The 17,165-nt window shown below is 43.3% G+C and overlaps 1 protein-coding gene across 1 annotated transcript in view; it reads left to right on the forward strand.

Annotated features, from left to right (window-relative positions):
- LOC104373370 (protein eva-1 homolog C) overlaps positions 1-17,165 on the forward strand; it is a 231,947-nt gene that overhangs the window by 77,158 nt on the left and 137,624 nt on the right. Inside the window, exon 3 of the mRNA XM_086623636.1 lies at positions 436-559. Within this exon, the coding sequence (XP_086479762.1) occupies positions 436-559 (124 nt within the window). The remainder of the gene's footprint in view (positions 1-435; positions 560-17,165) is intronic.

Genomic DNA, 17,165 nt, shown 5'->3' on the forward strand with positions numbered 1-17,165 from the left:
CTCCAGAGGAATCTAAAGCAGAATGGTGGTGCTGGAATTTGAATCTCTGCTGTGAGCTGTCGAGGCTGATCCACGTCCTCCAAGCTGCTTTTCCTGGGACAGTACCGCCTTATACTGAGATTAAGTTGCATGCAAATGTTTCAAAACCTCTGTGACCATCCCGGCGCAAACGCCTCCTTTTGTGTGCATGAAAGGTGAAGAAATGATGCTCCTTAAACCAGCGGGAGTTTCAGTCCTGCCCTAGCTGTTGGCTCCCATGGTGCCCACTGCCTGGAGCCCCATGGGCTGCCTCGTGGCGGGGCCGTCTGAGGAGGCAGGGGTGGCTTTGCCATTGCTCAGCTGGTCTCTGTTTGACGATGCCTTTGGGGGAGATACTGAAGTGCTTTTGTTTTTCCTTTTTTTCTGGTGCGTGTCTGCGTGCATCCCTGGCTGCAGAAGATGCTGGATGAGTGTCAGGACAGGCGGAGCTGCCAGTTTCTTGTCAACAGCCGGCTGTTTGGCGCGGATCCGTGCCCTGGAACCGGCAAATACCTCATCGTGTGGTACAAGTGCAGGCCAAGTAAGTATCTCGCTATTGAATCTGTTTGCTCTGGCAACACCAAAGCTTTTTCATAGAATCATAGAATGGTTTGGGTTGGAAGTGACCTCAAAGGTCATCTAGTTCCTACCTACTGTCATGGGCAGGGAAACCCTCCACTACACGAGGTTGCCCAAAGCCTCATCCAGCCTGACCTTGAACACTTCCAAGAATGGGTTTTCATACTCAATACTCACCAGAGAGGCCTCCGAGGACCTTTGGTTCCCTTCCATCTTTATTTTCAGTGTAACATAATCCCCTGGGTGTGGAGTGTTTCTCCTCTCCCTTGCTGGGATGTTGCTGCTCCGGCTCCTTCCTCCTTGCTGGCAGCCCAGGTTGCAGATTGTTTTTGCAGGTGCCAGCGAATGCCTTTGCCAACGCTGAGCTCAGGCTGTTGGTGGTGGGCGGGCAGCTCCCACTCCCGTCTGCAGCCACCCTCCTGTCCCAGTGGGGCTTGTCCCCTCTCCACCTGCCCCTCCAGAAGAAGCGAGAGCTCTTTGTGTTGCCAAAGGCTTCAGACCTGAGTGCCTAAGGCAGGTGTTAAAGATGGTGGTGCAATGGGAAGCTCACCTGCCCATGCCATGCCGTAAGCCAGCTTTTAATTGCTCCCAGATCAGACTGGGAAACGTTAACTTGTGTTTTGCATGATCTCATTAGCTGTGTTAAAATTAAACGAGGCCAGCACCTGGATACTGGGAGTGCAATCATGCCAGCTGTGCAGGAGTGAGCCTGGTATGGCTTTTACTCAGGATAACCAACACCCTCTTGGCCAATTCCTGGCCCCTGCGGTGGAGTTAGCAAAGCCTGGGCACTGTCCTCCATGAGCACTTTGGAAGCAGGCACGCTAATTTGGAGGCAGCTAGGGTTTGACGATGGCCAAACTGTGCCAACCGATTTCAGCTGGAGAATAGGCCCTGACGCTATTTGAATTAATAGTCTGGACATGGCATTTCAGACCAGCCTAATCCCAAGCTTTTTAGATGCCATAACTAACATGGTTCCAGCATCACGTCAGCAAAATTTTTGGGAAAGAAATAAAAAAAAAAGTTTGCGCAGGGGAGAAAAACCTACCTGATTTCAGAAAAGGTTTGAAACAAAAGCAGAAACATTCAGACTCTGTCAGCTGCACAAAAGACAACTTTTTGCCCAAGCACACAGAGACCTGTGCTAATGAAGTGAAGGGATCTGGCAAGATCTGTGAGGAATTCAAATGAAAAGTAGGTAATGAAGCCCCTGCATTTGTTGTGGGGTTTTCGTGACTTATTGTAACGTCCCTTTTTGGGTGAGAAACGCATCCCTGAGAGAGCGGTAACGAGCGGGGTGTTCTGACAAGTCCTCCTGAAGCTGCGGGTTTTGTATCAAAGCTTGCTTGAGAAATGTGGCTATTGAGGCCTATGCTGAACTTCTGAAGGTACTTCGGGATCCCATCTGTGCATAAATATTTATGGCTTGGCATTCTTCGCTAACTACAGATATGCTATAAAAAGAGTTTGCGTGTGTGCTGGGCAAGTGATTTTCCTGAAAGAGAGCAGGGGAAGTTGCTTGAAAATATTTCTCCGAGACATTTTTTAGGCACCTCCAATTTTTCAGGGTGAAACAGGGTACCCTGACACAAATTATTGTTTCTTAGTTGCTGGGCAAGCTTTTATTCAGAACTCGCTGGATTAATAGCAAGGTTTGAAATATGTGAGGATTACACTTGCACAGAGATACCAGGACATGGTCAACCTTTCCTTTGTGATTCAAGACGTTAATTTTGAGTCTCAGAAACAGGATCTAGTGCTTGTTTAAGTTCGGTAATCGTTTGGTAAATCTTTTTGCCCTGCTGTAGGGAGAAGGTTAATGAGAGGACTGAAGAAAGATGGATCCGTAGAATGAAGAGTATAGGACCATGAGAAATTTTGTTGGGCCTTTTTGAATATTGAGTATCTGAGTATGGTTTATGGGCTGTAAATGGATCCAATGCAAGGCCTTCATGTTTAAGAGTTGATCCCAAAAGCTGTGGTCCTACGAATATTGATCTGCACCAGAAAGTCTGAGCACACATAATTGTAACTGAAGAGCAGCAGAGTCCTTTTTAAGAGCTCATTGCCTGGTGCATGGTTTGATCCATAACTTTATCAAAAGACAAATGCATTTTTTTCTGGACTATGTTTCTGTTCCTAAATTTGTCCTTCTTAACAGCAGACATGACAGAAGTACTGTAATAAGAAGCCATTTAAGATCTGAATTGTCTTCTAGAGACATCTATTTCCTTTCTTTGCCCATTGAGGGAGCCTGATGTGACCATGCTACTGAAGCAGGTACCTTGGTTAAGTGCCTGTCTAGGTAGAATGAATGTGAGTTTTCCTATATACAGATGTGAAAGACTCTTTGTGAAATGGCCTGCAGAGTTTGGACAGGACTTCTTTACATAAAATAAGATTGCCCGAACCCTTCCACTCTGAGAGTCGTGTTGGAGCATCAAAAGGCGCCTGAATAGAGGTAGTTATCTAAAGTGAAAAACTTCCTTGAAAGAAAGCAAAACTGAAGTTAGTGGCATTTACTTGTACCTTTGCTGAAGAATAACTAGATGGTGCAGTCATTCCCTCCAGCCACTGTCACTGCAGTTATGCCTCTCTGACATAACGTTGCATTTGAAATCTAGTGGTTTCGATGCTCGCTGGCTGTATGGGGTTCACTCACAAGGCATGGTGCTATTTTGGTTTCTCATGGGCAGAATTTCAAGGAGAAGGAGGACAGTAAATCATGCTGAAACTGAAAGTCCCAGATTTTCCAAATGGTGGGGCTCCGGGTAGCACGGCAATGAGGGGGATCTCTACCACACTAATTGCTCTGAGACTGCTTTCACTGGAAGCAGGGAAGACTCCTGCAGAGATTTGGTGCTGAGGTGTTGTGGTTCACCTCTTCTAGAAGTTTAAAGAAATAGTTCAGAGGAGTATGTGTTTAACTAGAGGCAGTGAGAAATTCAACAGCTTTTGTGTTTTTTTGGGGGAAGTCTTGTGCTAGTCGTTGTCCCTTCTGATCCAATAGATGGATCTGGGATCTAGTGGACACTCACCTTGTGTGTACAGGACTCAGATATGTGCATGAAACTGCTTTTAGATGCAGATGTTTGGCAGTCCTGTGTATTCTCTGTGCCTGTAAATAAATAAATACACTCTGGGTATACTTTTAATTTTAAGGCATAAGGATGTTTAAGGAGGTCAGAAATATAATCAATAAAATGCTCTGTTCTGTCTCAGTTTGAGGTGAGACATCTATTGCTACAACGTGGTTTGAGAGCCAAGCTTCATCCAATTGTATAGGGGCTTGGCTTTTATTTTCTTTTCCCATTGCATGTGGGCTTTAGTTTCTAATATGCACTTTGGGGAGATATTCAAAAGCACAGTACAGGTCTCAGTGAAGCAAAACTACAACTTGTGCTTCGAAATTTGGAGGTGCCTTTGCAAATCATCCTGCTATCAACAGCCTCAATAGAATCATAGAATGGTTAGGGTTGGAAGGGACCTCAAAGATCATCTAGTTCCAACTCCCCTGCCATGGGCAGGGAAACCCTCCGCTACACCAGGTTGCTCAACGCCTTATCCAGCCTGGCCTTGAACACTTCCAGGGATGGGGCATCCACAACTTCTCTGGGCAACGTGTTCCAGTGCTTCACCACCCTCAGTGTAAAAAATCTATTTCTTGTATCTAATCTAAATCTGCCCTCTTTCAGTTTAAATCCATTGCCCCTTGTCTCATCACTACATGCCCTCGTAAAAAGCCCCTCTCCAGCTTTCTTGCAGGCCTCCTTTAAGTACTGGAAGGCTGCTTGAAGGTCTCCCCGGAGTCTTCTCTTCTCCAGACCAAACAACCCCAACTCTTTCAGCCAGCTTTCATAGGAGAGGTGTTCCAGCCCTCGGATCATCTTCATGGCCCTCTTCTAGACAAATAGAAACCCCTCAGATTGTCGCTGCAGGTGAAGGTTGGGCCATGTTGCTGTAGCAGTGAAACCTGGAGTTATTCTCTGCTATTGTAAGTGTAGCCTAGCATTTAGCACTGTATGGGGGAGGTGTGGATATGGCCACCCTGTTTTAGAGGCTAAGAAAGTTGATGAGAATGGCTGTGGGCTGTCCCAAGCCAATTGCCTCCAGTGCCAGAGAACCAGCACATTTAATTTATCAGGGCCAATGAAGCCTGAGATCTACCTCCAAAGCACACTGAAGCCTAGGATCAGTCCCTAAACACACAGAGGACTTCAATCTCTTTCATTATAGCTTTCTTCTTATCATTATATTATAATCGGAATCATTAAAAAAGTGCACAAAAATCCAATTATTTCTCAGGTAACATGCTGACTTGATTTAGACCCATTAAGTATAATTGTCGGGTAGGCTGCAGGAACATATAATTAGAGAGAATTGACGTACTATTTAATTGGTCTAACATGAATTCTCTCTAACTGAAATCTGGATTCACTGATATTATTCAAACAATTTGGTGTTTGTTCATCCCTCCCACTTCAGAGACAGGGAACCGTGCAAGATCCTGTGTTATTGTAAGCTAGGAAATATTTGCTCTGTGCGCCAGACGTTCCGGAGGGGTTGCGTGGTCTAATCCCAGCTGGGAGCAGGGTCTGTGGAGCTGCCCAAGTCATGCTGAAGAAATAACTTCACCTCTCTGCACCCCAGCAACACCATTGCAGCTGATTTTACTGGGGTCGGTTGCTGCTCTGGGCTATTGTACAAGCAGGAATCGATCTGCCCCTGCATGGCATCTGTGGCTTTTTGGTTGTTCGGTTAATTTTTTGGCTTTGTTATTTCAAAAGTGCCAATGCTGTCGAGCAAAATGGGCACATAAATGCTTGCCTATCTTTGCAAAGGTTTTACTTAGGATGAGAAGTATTGTCTAAGCAGCCAGTTGCTATAAAGAAAGGAGAGGGCTCCTACTTTTGTCTATGTGTCTTCCTTCATGAGTTCCCCATGCAGCACCTTTATCTTGTCTCCTCCTCTGCCATTGCCATGCTGTCCTGGATGCACTGTCCCCTTCTCAGCTCTGAATAGCCTGAGCTACAGCCTTCTGTAATGCTATAGTGATATTGTCCCTCTTTTCTATCAGGCAGTTGCTACTTTAGCTTAAGACTTCAAGGACTCTGGGAGAGATAATCTCCATCCAATGTTTTTTTTTTAATTGTTATTATTTTTATTTAATTTTAAAATGCTGTGTGGAGCAACTGGATGTGATAATTGGAGGCTGGTGGGTGTGCCGCCTCCCCGTATTAATCATCCCAGAGATGTAACAAAGTGTAAATACAAACTTTGCTACCCTCCCTTCTGTTTGCAAATGTAAGCCTAAAACCTTTGAAGTTTCAGAAAGCCTGGACTGCGACCTGGCCTCTGATCGCAACTCAGATCCCTCTGTAACAATACAAAAACATATTTGTGAAAGGCACATCAAGGCACTGAGAAATGCATCTGGGAAGGAAACTTGTGTTTGTTGGCAAAGGGTGAAGTGCCAAAAATTTTTGTGGGGGTAGGAGGAGGAAAGGGGTGGGAGAGGTCACTTTGTTCCGGTTCAGAACCTGTAGCTTTGACATATGGGAAAATTTTTGTGCTGAGAATGGACCTGGACACATGTTTTTTAAGAGAGCAGGCAGTCATTCTCTCCACTACAGACTTAATTCTAATCTAGAAAGGCCCACTTAATTCTTGTGAAATGACTTTTTTTTTCAAACATGGGAATCCCCATCCTGACGTCCTTGCCAAAATCTTACTCAGATAACTTTATTTTTCTTAACAGCCCTAAGCAATTTTAATTAGAAAGCAACTTAATTTTAAAATCAATTAGGAATTAATTGTAATTAGAGCATCTCCTGATCTAAATGCTGTCTTCAGGTCATGGAGCAGATTCTCCTGGGAACCATGCTAAGGCACATGGAGAGCAAGGAGGTGGTGGGTGACAGCCAACATGGCTTCACCAAAGGCAGATCGTGCCTGACCAACTTGGTGGCCTTTTATGATGGGGTGACAGCATCGATGGACAAGGGTCGACCAATGGATATCATCTACCTGGACTTGTGCAAAGCTTTTGACACTGTCCCGCACGACATTCTTCTCTCTAAACTAGAGAGGCATGGGTTTGATGGATGGACCACTCGGTGGATAAGGAATTGGCTCAACGGCCACGCTCAGAGAGTAGTGGTCAACGGCTCGATGTCCAAGTGGAGACCGGTCACGAGTGGCGTCCCTCAGGGGTCCGTGTTGGGCCCGGCCCTCTTCAACATTTTTGTCAACATCTTTGGTTTTGCTCATCATTTCAATTACATTAACTGAAATGTATGGAAAAGACATTTTGGAAGGGCCACCTAGGTTTGCAGTGAATGCATCTTTTAATTTCCCTATAATGCATTCCTACAATGTTGAATCTATTGTGAGCTTTGCCATTGACTTTGCTGGGCTGAGGATTATGCTCAGGCTGAGGACTATTAAACTCAGTGAACGTGGCGTGAAAAGCCTGTTCTCGTCACGCATCCTCAAGGCTTTCATTCCCTAGGCAGAATTTGCAAAATGCAGTAAGTGAGAGCAGAGGGCTACGGCAAGATCAGAGTTTTCATAGAAATTTCAGATGAGAGCAAAGAGGGACCTAAATGTATTCCTGGTCCCTTTAATGCTGGTGATTGATTTTAGTGCTGGAATAGATTGGTAATTCAGTGGTTATCGACCCTTTCAGAAAAGCATTAATCTCCTTCGTAAGACAGGTTTATTGGTGGCAGGAGAAGTTCACTGTATTGTTTGCTGCATTGCTTTTTGGTTGGCCAGGCTTTGCAAAGCAGCACGATGCAGGGAGGGCTGTTAAATGGGCACATCCTTCTGGCCCAGCCACTGAGGCAGCAGAATAAGCCTTTTACCTCCTGCATTCATCAGCTTGCTCTTGCTAATCCGTATTATTTCAAAACCGTTAAGGTGGTGCGGGGAGTGGAAATTTATAAGGGCAATAAAACGTCAGGCAGCAAACGCTGCGACGATGAAAAGGTGTAAATAAAAGAACGCTGTAAATAACAGAGGACAGAGCCATCAGCCTGCGATTGGGGTCAGAGAAACTTTAATGCTAACGATTAATATTGCTTTAAGCCGTTGATGCGCGGAGATTTTCAGGCGCCGTCAAATAGCCCTATCTTTGTAGCACACTAATCACTTGGCTGTCAGGAGCAGGATCAAGAGGAACGCGTGATTTCATTGTCAGCGAATGCAGAGATTATTGTCAGCCCCTGCCCCCACAGAGAAGGAAACTGCTGCTGACCCGGGAGAGGTAAAAGAAAAAAATAATAATAAAAAAATCCCAGTTTTCTTTTGAACCTTGTCAGTCAGCCCTGATTGACATAAAAGCTACAGGGAACTACAGGCCAGTCAGTCTCTACCTCTGTGCCTGGCAAGATCATGGAGCAGACCCTCCTGGAAACTATGCTAAGGCACATGGAAAATAAGGGGATGATTATTGACAGCCAACATGGCTTCACTAAGGGCAAATAATGCCTGACTAATTTGGTGGCCTTCTATGATGAGGTTACAGCGTTGGTGGATAACGGAAGAGCAACTGATGTTATCTCCCTAGAGTTGTGCAAAGCATTTGACACTGTTCCACACAACATCCCTGTCTCTAAATTGGAGAGACACGGATTTGATGGATGGACCACTCAGTGGAAAAGGAATTGACTAGATGGTCACATTTAAAAACTTGCGGTCAATGGCTCGATGTCAAGGAGACGAGAGACAAGTGGTGTTCCTCAGGGGTCAGTATTGGGACTGGCACTATTTAACATCTTTGTTGGTAACATGGACGGTGGGACTGAGTGCACCCTCAGCAAGTTTGCAGATGACACCAAGTTGTGTGGTGTTGTGGACACACTGAAGGGAAGGGATGCCATCCAGAGGGACCTTGACAGGCTGGAGAGGTGGGCCTGGGAGAACGTAATGAAGTTCAACAAGGCCAAGTGCAAGGTCCTGCAGGTGGGTCAGGGCAATCCCAAGCACAAGTACAGGCTGGGCGGAGAATGGATTGAGAGCAGCCCTGAGGAAAAGGACTTGGGAGTGCTGATGAATGAGAAGCTCAACATGAGCCGGCAATGTGTGCTGGCAGCCCAGAAAGCCAACCGTGTCCTGGGCTGTGTCGAAAGAAGTGTGGCCAGCAGGTCGAGGGAGGTGATTCTGCCCCTCTACTCAGCTCTCGTGAGACCCCACCTGGAATACTGCATTCAGCTCTGGAGTCCCCAACACAAGAAGGACATGGAGCTGCTGGAGCGGGTCCAGAGGAGGGTCACATAGATGATCTGAGGGCTGGAGCACCTCTCCTGTGAAGACAGGCTGAGAGAGTTGGGGCTGTTCAGCCTGGAGAAGAGAAGTCTCCGGGGTGATCTTATAGCAGTCTTCTAGTACTTAAAGGGGTCTACAAGAAAGCTGGAGAGGGACTTTTTACAAGAGCATGTAGTGATAAGGGACAATGGCTTTAAAGTGGAAGAGGGGAGATTTAGATTAGATATAAGGAAGAAATTCTTCCCTCTGTGGATGTTGAGGCACTGGAACAGGTTGCCCAGAGAAGCAGTGGCTGACCCATCCCTGGAAGTGTTCAAGGCCAGGATGGATGAGGCTTTGAGCAACTTGATCTAGTGGAAGGTGTCCCTGCCCATGGCAGTGGGGTTGGACTAGATGATCTTTGAGGTCCCTTCCAGCCCAAACTGTTCTATGATTCTATGAAAGGGATACACTGCAATCTTTCTGTGCTGAGACAGAAGGAACCAGGAGGCTTTGTCCTCAGAAGCAACAGTTTTCAGGACATCCAGCCCATCCTTAGGCATGTGGGCACCTGTGATACCTTTCTGTGCTGATGATGGAAGCTGCCTTGTGGATGGTGCTTCAGGTGTCATGAATGGCTTTGGCTGCTGCCAGAGACAAAGTGATCTGGCAGCTTTCTCCCCAGAAGAGCAAGGGATTGTCCTTGAGACAATTAACCAGAATAAACACAAGTAAACTAGGTTTTTCAAAAGGAAACCCATAAACCTAAATATCAACATGGACCAACTGTGATAGAGGTTTGCAAGCTCTGAACGACAGATTTCAAGATTTTCTGGAATACTGGTGAGGGACTGTGAGAAGAAAAGCATGTACCAGAAATAATATGCTCATAAACCAATTTCAGATACTGCAAATATTTACTTCTGTGCAAGTTTGGATGTTATACTGAATCCACAGTTTAAACCATATATGTCAGCCTCAGATAGCGGTAAGCAGAACAGAGAGGTAAATTTATGCTGTGCTTCTGCAGGGGGTCCTGTATATGGACCTGTTCAAGACAGAAAAGATAGATCAATTGCTCTCCTCAAATGAAAGTCTCTTGGAAGAAATGCAGAGAAGAGTAAATCTTCTCTGGGGTAGAGGCATGGTATTGGTACTCTTTCTAATACTGTGGATTTCTTCAATATTTTTTCAATATCAATCCTACATTTGGTTTTCAAATTATTATACATTTTTAAAACAGACACGTCCTGATATTTTCAGCTTTTCATTATACTGATGGTACCTCAAGGTCTTCTTGGTTATACACTTATTTTTCTGACTACTTAAAAGGCACTGGAGATTGTCACCTAATCATCTCTCCAGGAACTGAGATTTCTAAAGCATCTGTGATGAATTTGGGAGATTTGGTAACTGTGTTTCTCCCAGCTACGTTTTTTCTTTTCAGTTAAAGCCATTGAGGGCATACTGTGTATTTAATTATTTAAGACAGTAGTGAACTAGTTTTTAATCCAGTAGGCCTAATTTTCCCATATTTTATGCTCTAAGCAACCCCGTGGATTTTATGTAAAAGTATAAATCAGGTATCCTTTTAATGTTCCTGTGTCAGAATTATCTCCATTATTTTAACATTTGGAGAAGACTGTTTTAATGATATAAGACTGAATTCTCCCTTTCAGCTATTTTATTAATAACTTTAAGCAGCATTACTCCAGATTTACACCATCACTGGAAGAGAAGAACAAAAGTGCTGTGAGCAGTGGTACTAATGAGATCTTTTTCTTTACATATTCAAGTAATTTCTTTCCTTGGTGCACCCGCCCCATCTTTTCAGTGCAGTAACAAAGGTTTTCACCATGCTTCCTATGTTACCAGATTTATATTCGTGCTAATTGGCCAGGTATTACATCCATGCTGGTTGACTGATGGGACAGTGCAACAATTAGAACCAGCTTTGGCACTGATTTGATTCTCTTCTGTAATTGGCTACTAGTTTTTATAAAATGTATACGGACTTAACTACATTTGTCATCTCAATGTTTCCGACGAACTTCAATGAAATTTAGCCAGCAGGTTCTCAGGTCATTGGAAGGAGAACTAATAAAAGCTAAGGCAGAGGCTCAGACAGCAGAACGCCAGTAAGTCACCCTTGCTTCAGAAAGTCAGCCCAAATTCATTAATGGAAGAAGTGGGGTGAGAATTAAATTTATCCCTGGCCTCCAAGTGTTTTGTTTAACTCTCGTCTCGTGGTCCACCATATATGTTTTGATACTGTTCCCTTTTTCTTCCTTAGAGATAGCCTTATACCTCTGTTTGTCCAACAGGAAAGTGCAACTAGGTGCCTTTGAACTCTACTTTGGAAATGAAATGTAGCAGTTAATTTGCACCACTGCCAGCCTTTTCAGAGCAGAATATAAAAAGACAACTGCTTCATAGTAATGAAAGTGACAGTGGGGAAAGGCGCCTTTTAAACATTGCAAATTGGATGGATGCATCAGGAGTGTAATTTTAAAGGAATCTGACAAGGTCGTTTGCAAAGAACAGTCTTCTTACTTGTTGAAATACTTTCAGACCTCCAGAAATTGGCATTCTTGAATTTTAAGGTACTTCGGAAGTTGGCAAACTGCCTATTTGATATAGCTTTGGACCATCATCTGGGCTGTATCTTTCAGGGTTTCACATTAGCTTCTGCAGAAGTGGTGCGCTCCATGCTGTTGAGAGTAGCAAGCTTTAGTTTTTAAAAGTTAAATTACAGCATCTTCACAAAAAAATTTCTCAGAGGAAAAAATTGAACTGGGATAATGTTAGAAGATATTTCTGTGCAAATGTATGAATTTCTGATGTTCTCATTTATGCTCCAAATGAAAGGGAATGATCCTTTTTAGATCTTGGCTGCTGAAATGAGGGAATGACCAGGTAGCCCATAGCTTAAGTGCTTCTGGAGTAGTCAGAGGAAAGGCTGTACTTGAGGACTCTGGAGACCTTTGCTGTCCTGGAATGGTTTCCTCCACCCAGTCCTGCCTGAGGGAGTGCTGCCTTGGTTAATATGGATTTATTCAAATCCTGAGATGAACAGAAAGTTCTCATTAGTAGCATGTTCATGCAGATGAGGAGGAAGCTCTGGAACTCAGGATATGAGGTGCATGTTGTAATTGAAAGGAAATTGGAAGAAAACAAAAATCAAGGAGCCGTAGCAATGTGCACTTCTCTAAAGAGTAGACATTTGCCACCGTGAGGAATTTCTGATCTATGTCTACTTATTTGCATTTGTGGACTTGGGAGGCCAGAATCTGCTTAAATCTTCCAAAGCATAAAAGAATATGCAAAACTTGGATAACAAATACTTTGTTGAAATGGAAAGTAAGTAAATATAGGAACACAGGAATAGGAGCATGGGGGAAAGGTTTGAACAGGAGCACTGACTAGAAAATACCCTTTCAGTCCAATTACCTTCTTCAGAGAAGAGTGTAGGAGTCAGTGAAAGCTCTCCAAGGCACATTTGCTCGATCTGCTTTGAGATGTGCTTATCTATTTTAATTTTGTGAGGATGGACTTAGATCTACATGCACGCAGAAAGTTTCTCTATTTCTTACAGAAGGTCCTGGGAATTAGCTGATTATGTGGGGAAATAAAAATATATAAAAATAAGGGTCACAGGCTACAAGGAAAGGTACTGGATGAGTATCTTCAAGCTGAGCTGTTCATGGGCAATCTTGTTGCACAGGCACTCTTGTTCAGGGATGCTGCTTGAAGGCATCAGTCCTAGTGTTTAATAGATTTCCTGTCTTGGAAATTCATCTTCCTCATTCCCTTGGAAGAGATATTAACGGGTGCTCACTATATTCATCTCTCACATGATTAACAGGACCATTAGAACAGGTTGCCCAAGCAGTCTGTGGACTCTCAATCCTTGAAGTTAAAAAATTGAATGGACACAGCCCTGAGCAACCTGCTGCTCTAGTTGACTCTGATCTGAGCATGGGGGTTGGCGTAGACAGTCTCCAGACGTGTCTTCTGTCCTCTGCGACTCTGAGAATTATGTTCTGCAGTGGCTACATCTGTAGTAAAGAGTCCATATTTCCATGATAAACCCTTGTTTTGGCTTTTTTCTTTAGGCTGACATAAAGAATTGCTATGATGTGGTAACTTCTGCTGAGGCATGGGCTGAAACCAGCAAAATCTCATCACATATGGGAGCACTATTTTTAGTATTTGATGATGAATTCCAGTCTTCATAAAGCTTACCGAGTTTTAACTTGTGACTAAAAGGTTGCATATTCCACTTGATCCATCTGGCCCACTGTGCATCTCAGCTGTTCAACACTGCAACCAATCAGTGTCTTATAGGTGCAGTAAGAGATATAGGTAGGAAGAGTGGCACAGAGCATTGGAGATGTATCTGTCATTAACGCAGTTCTTCTGGAGAGAGTGGCTGGGTGAGAAAGTGAATTGTCTCGATGCCCTTTTTCGCAAACCAACACTAACCACCACCCAATACTTCAACACATTCATCAGTTGAAGGAAGACAAGTGTTGGTGGAATGGCTGGATATAATGAAGAGTTGTGAATTTCAAGGCAGGTGTTCTTTGTTTTGTGTGGTATAGCTAACAAAGCTGGGATGAAGGTGAGCAAGGCAAAAATTGAACTGAAGACAAGTTATTGGCTAACGTGGAGTGCAGTTTGGATCTGAAGTGGCATCTTGGGTGCAGTCTCATTAATATAAAATTTATAAACTAGATACGGTAGTCTTCTACGGGAAATAATCCTGACCTGATAAGGAAGTAGGCAAGACCATCTCTGTTTCCTAAAAAATCTCTTTCTTTGTTCATATCCCCAATTCTGAAATTTAAATCCTTTAGGATTTTGTAAGGAAGACAGATTTCTCTTTCGATGTATTTCCAGCTCTTTGATCTGGAAATAGGGTCAACCATGCATTGATTATGTGATGCATGCATGTTTTAATTAGCAAATTTTTTTTTTTTTTTTTTCCACAAGTTCTGTTGAAAAGTACTGTTTTAGGCAAGGTAGTCTTCTGGCATTAATGTATTCTATCACTTTGTTAAACTGAAAATCTTTTTAGGAGCTTTTATCTCTAAGATCTTGTAGAGGTTGAGCCAACTGATATTTAGTTTTGAGCTTCCCATGATCGTTCAGAAAGATATTGCAGACCGTAGGTGAAAATGTCCTTAAGACACAGAGTAAATGTATTTACTACAGGTCAATACTTTAATATTCTTGTACATATCCTGTAATTACAGTGTGTCTTCTTGTTTTCTTTACTGTTTGAGAGCACCGATTTTTCCATTAGAAACATTTATAATTGTTTTCCCTTAATTGTTCTAGCTATGTTACAACCATGTCGTACAATGGCCTTTAAAAATGTGTCTAGAAAAGCCTGCAGCTGTTCCCTCCTTGGTTTCTTTCTACTGAGTTATATTTGAGCCAGTGTCTCTGAAAACAGGCAGTAATAAAAGGGATATTATCCTTAGCAAATATCTTAATCACGGTAAATCTCTGTTGCCCTACAAATGACTGCATGGGGGATTAGAGTTGAGTAAGCCATTTGCTGAATATCACTGCCACCTTTCCTAGGCCATTTAAGCATGTTTAATTTTTCAGGGTGAAACATGAAACCCACTAATACAAATGTTTGCATTTGGACTGAATTATATCCAGACTGTAACAGTTATAGCAGGCTTAGGATCAGATTGTGACTGATCTGTAGGAGGCCAGTTCTTCTTGGGAGAGTGAGAGAGAAAAATGCAGATTCATTCTCAGTCCCAGGTCTCTTATGTCCCTTACGCTGCCTTAGTTCTTTTTAATATTTATTTAAGGCTATTATGGGTTGAAGTACCAGTAAATATATGGATGATTCTTAGCTCGGTATTTTTTTTTATATCAATCACAATCCTTACCATTGTCCAATGCCTGGGAGCCATCAGTGTCTGGATGAAAGACAGCTGGCTTTGGTTCCTCCTGGCTAAGAGGGAGGAGGTGGCAATGCTATGAAGCAGAAAATACTTTCTGGGACTTGTGTCCTCTGTAACAACACTTTCTATCTGTTTGTTTATCCAGATTTCTATCAGGTTGCCCAGAAACACTGAGAGTATCTGTTGTCCAGTGATCAAGCTTAAGGAACCCTTTTGGGAATCTAAAATACTAAATACTACTGTGTATTTCATCCTTTCTTTTTTCTTTTTTTTTTTTTTCTTACTTTTAAGAAAGCAGTGTCTCTTCTCTGTTCCTGCGGCTCTAACCAGTTTGGACTCAGCCAGAGCCCTGCGAACTGGCGGCTCCAACCAGTATTGGAGGTATTTCCAATACCAACAGGTATTTCCTAGGGCAGAATTCAGTGACAATGAGGAGGTGGCATCTGCTTCAGGTGGCATGGCCCTCTTACTCCACACCACAGTGTGCCAGGAGCACATCACCCATAAACTGCACAGGTTCACAAGGAACGTGTGCTCAGATTCACCTCCCTGGCCTAATATCTTGAGCCATCCATCAGGCAGCTTTTCCTGCCTGAACATGACTTCCCAGAGTGGCTACCAGGGTAAGAACTGCGAATGTGAGAGGCAAAGTTTTGTTGTCGGCTCTCTCATGACTGCTGGACTGACTTTCAGCAAGGATGTGAATGTTTGTGCATCCCAGTGCCTTCTGGGCTAAATGCAGTACTCACTGTATTTAAATATCAGCCAAATTTCCAAATGACGAGCCCTGACTTTGAACGGTCAACAGAATTTAATAAGTATTCTAAGGACCTTAAATGGGTCCACAGGACATGTGGTTAAGCAATCAGTTATATATGTTAATTGGGAGATGTAGCTAATAATAACCAAATCAGAAGAGGAAATTGAGTTAGTGCCTTGTAAGAAATAAGACCTTCACAGAGGACCCTGACACTCGCTCATTAGAGACTTCAAAATTGATCTTTTTCTAAAGTTAATCAGCTATTTCATATTTCAAACACTTCAGCCAGTCACAAGTAATCTCCCTTTCCAGATATTGTTTTATCGACTATGCATAGCTTGTCCTATTGCGGAGTTTTATGCCTTTGTGCTTTTAGCATGAATGCATGTGTTTTTCCTAAGGAAAAAAAGTCTATTAGGTCTATAAAGTTGTATTATACTCTGTTCGGCTTTACACTGTATACCCAGGCTAAAGCTCTGATTCCATTTCCCTCCCAGAAGAAACAAAAATCCTATGAGAGACAATTATAGGTGAAGATAACAACCTTTAGTATGTTCAGTGTATTATTCAGATCCCTTCATGGTGATTGTGGAGGAAATACCTACACAGATAAAGAGATGGTTGATTCTTCACAGCTATATGAGGTTCCTCTCTGCATACATATTCTGCTGTTGAAAAGAGCTTCTGCTTCTGATTCCTGTCATTGGTTTACACACTCAACTGGATGTGGGTTTATCCCTATAGATATTGCGGAAGGATGTGCGTTCTTCAAATGGATTCTCCCATGAACGAGTTAGATCTTAATTCTGTCTTCATCTACAGGGATGAATGAGAAAGTGTTTTCCCATTCAATAAATATTTCAGAGGTTTGAAAGTTTCCCTGCAGCGGGATAAAAACTCGGATCTTCCAGAGATTTTTGTAAAAGGCTGCAAAAGAAGAAGGAAGATTACATTCTGGAATAGTGTCTAGGGTTAAGATTCTCACCTAGACTGTGAGGGTTTGGACCTGGGTTTTCACAATCCAGGTGGATGCTCTCATCGCGAGGTAACAGACTATTTTGAGGGGGCTGTTTTTTGACTTCCAGTAGGAATCTTCAAGCGGAGTGTGAGAAGTCATTTGTTTTCAGATATTTCTTTTAAATCATAGAATCATAGAATGGTTAGGGTTGGAAGGGACCTCAAAGATCATCTAGTTCCAACCCCCCTGCTATGGGCAGGGAAAACCTCCACTACACCAGGTTGCCCAAAGCCTCATCCAACCTGGCCTTGAACACTCCCAGGGATGGGGCACCTACAACTTCTCTGGACAACCTGTTCCAGTGCCTTACCACCCTCACAGTGAAAAATTTCTTCCTTATATCTAATCTAAACCTGCCCTCTTTCAGTTTAAAGCCATTGCCCCTTGTCCTATCACTACACACCCTTGTAAAAAGTCCCTCTCCAGCTTTCCTGTAGGCCCCCTTTAGATATTGGAAAGCTGCTATAAGATCATCCTGGAGCCTTCTCTTCTCCAGGCTGAACAGCCCCAACTCTCTCAGCCTGTCTTCATAGCACAGGTGTTCCAGCCCTCGGATCATCTTTGTGGTCCTTCTCTGGACTCGTTCCAGTAGCTCCATATCCTTCTTGTG

The sequence above is a fragment of the Tauraco erythrolophus genome, chromosome 2, assembly GCF_009769465.1.
Source record: "Tauraco erythrolophus isolate bTauEry1 chromosome 2, bTauEry1.pri, whole genome shotgun sequence".
Classification (NCBI taxonomy): Eukaryota; Metazoa; Chordata; class Aves; order Musophagiformes; family Musophagidae; genus Tauraco; species Tauraco erythrolophus.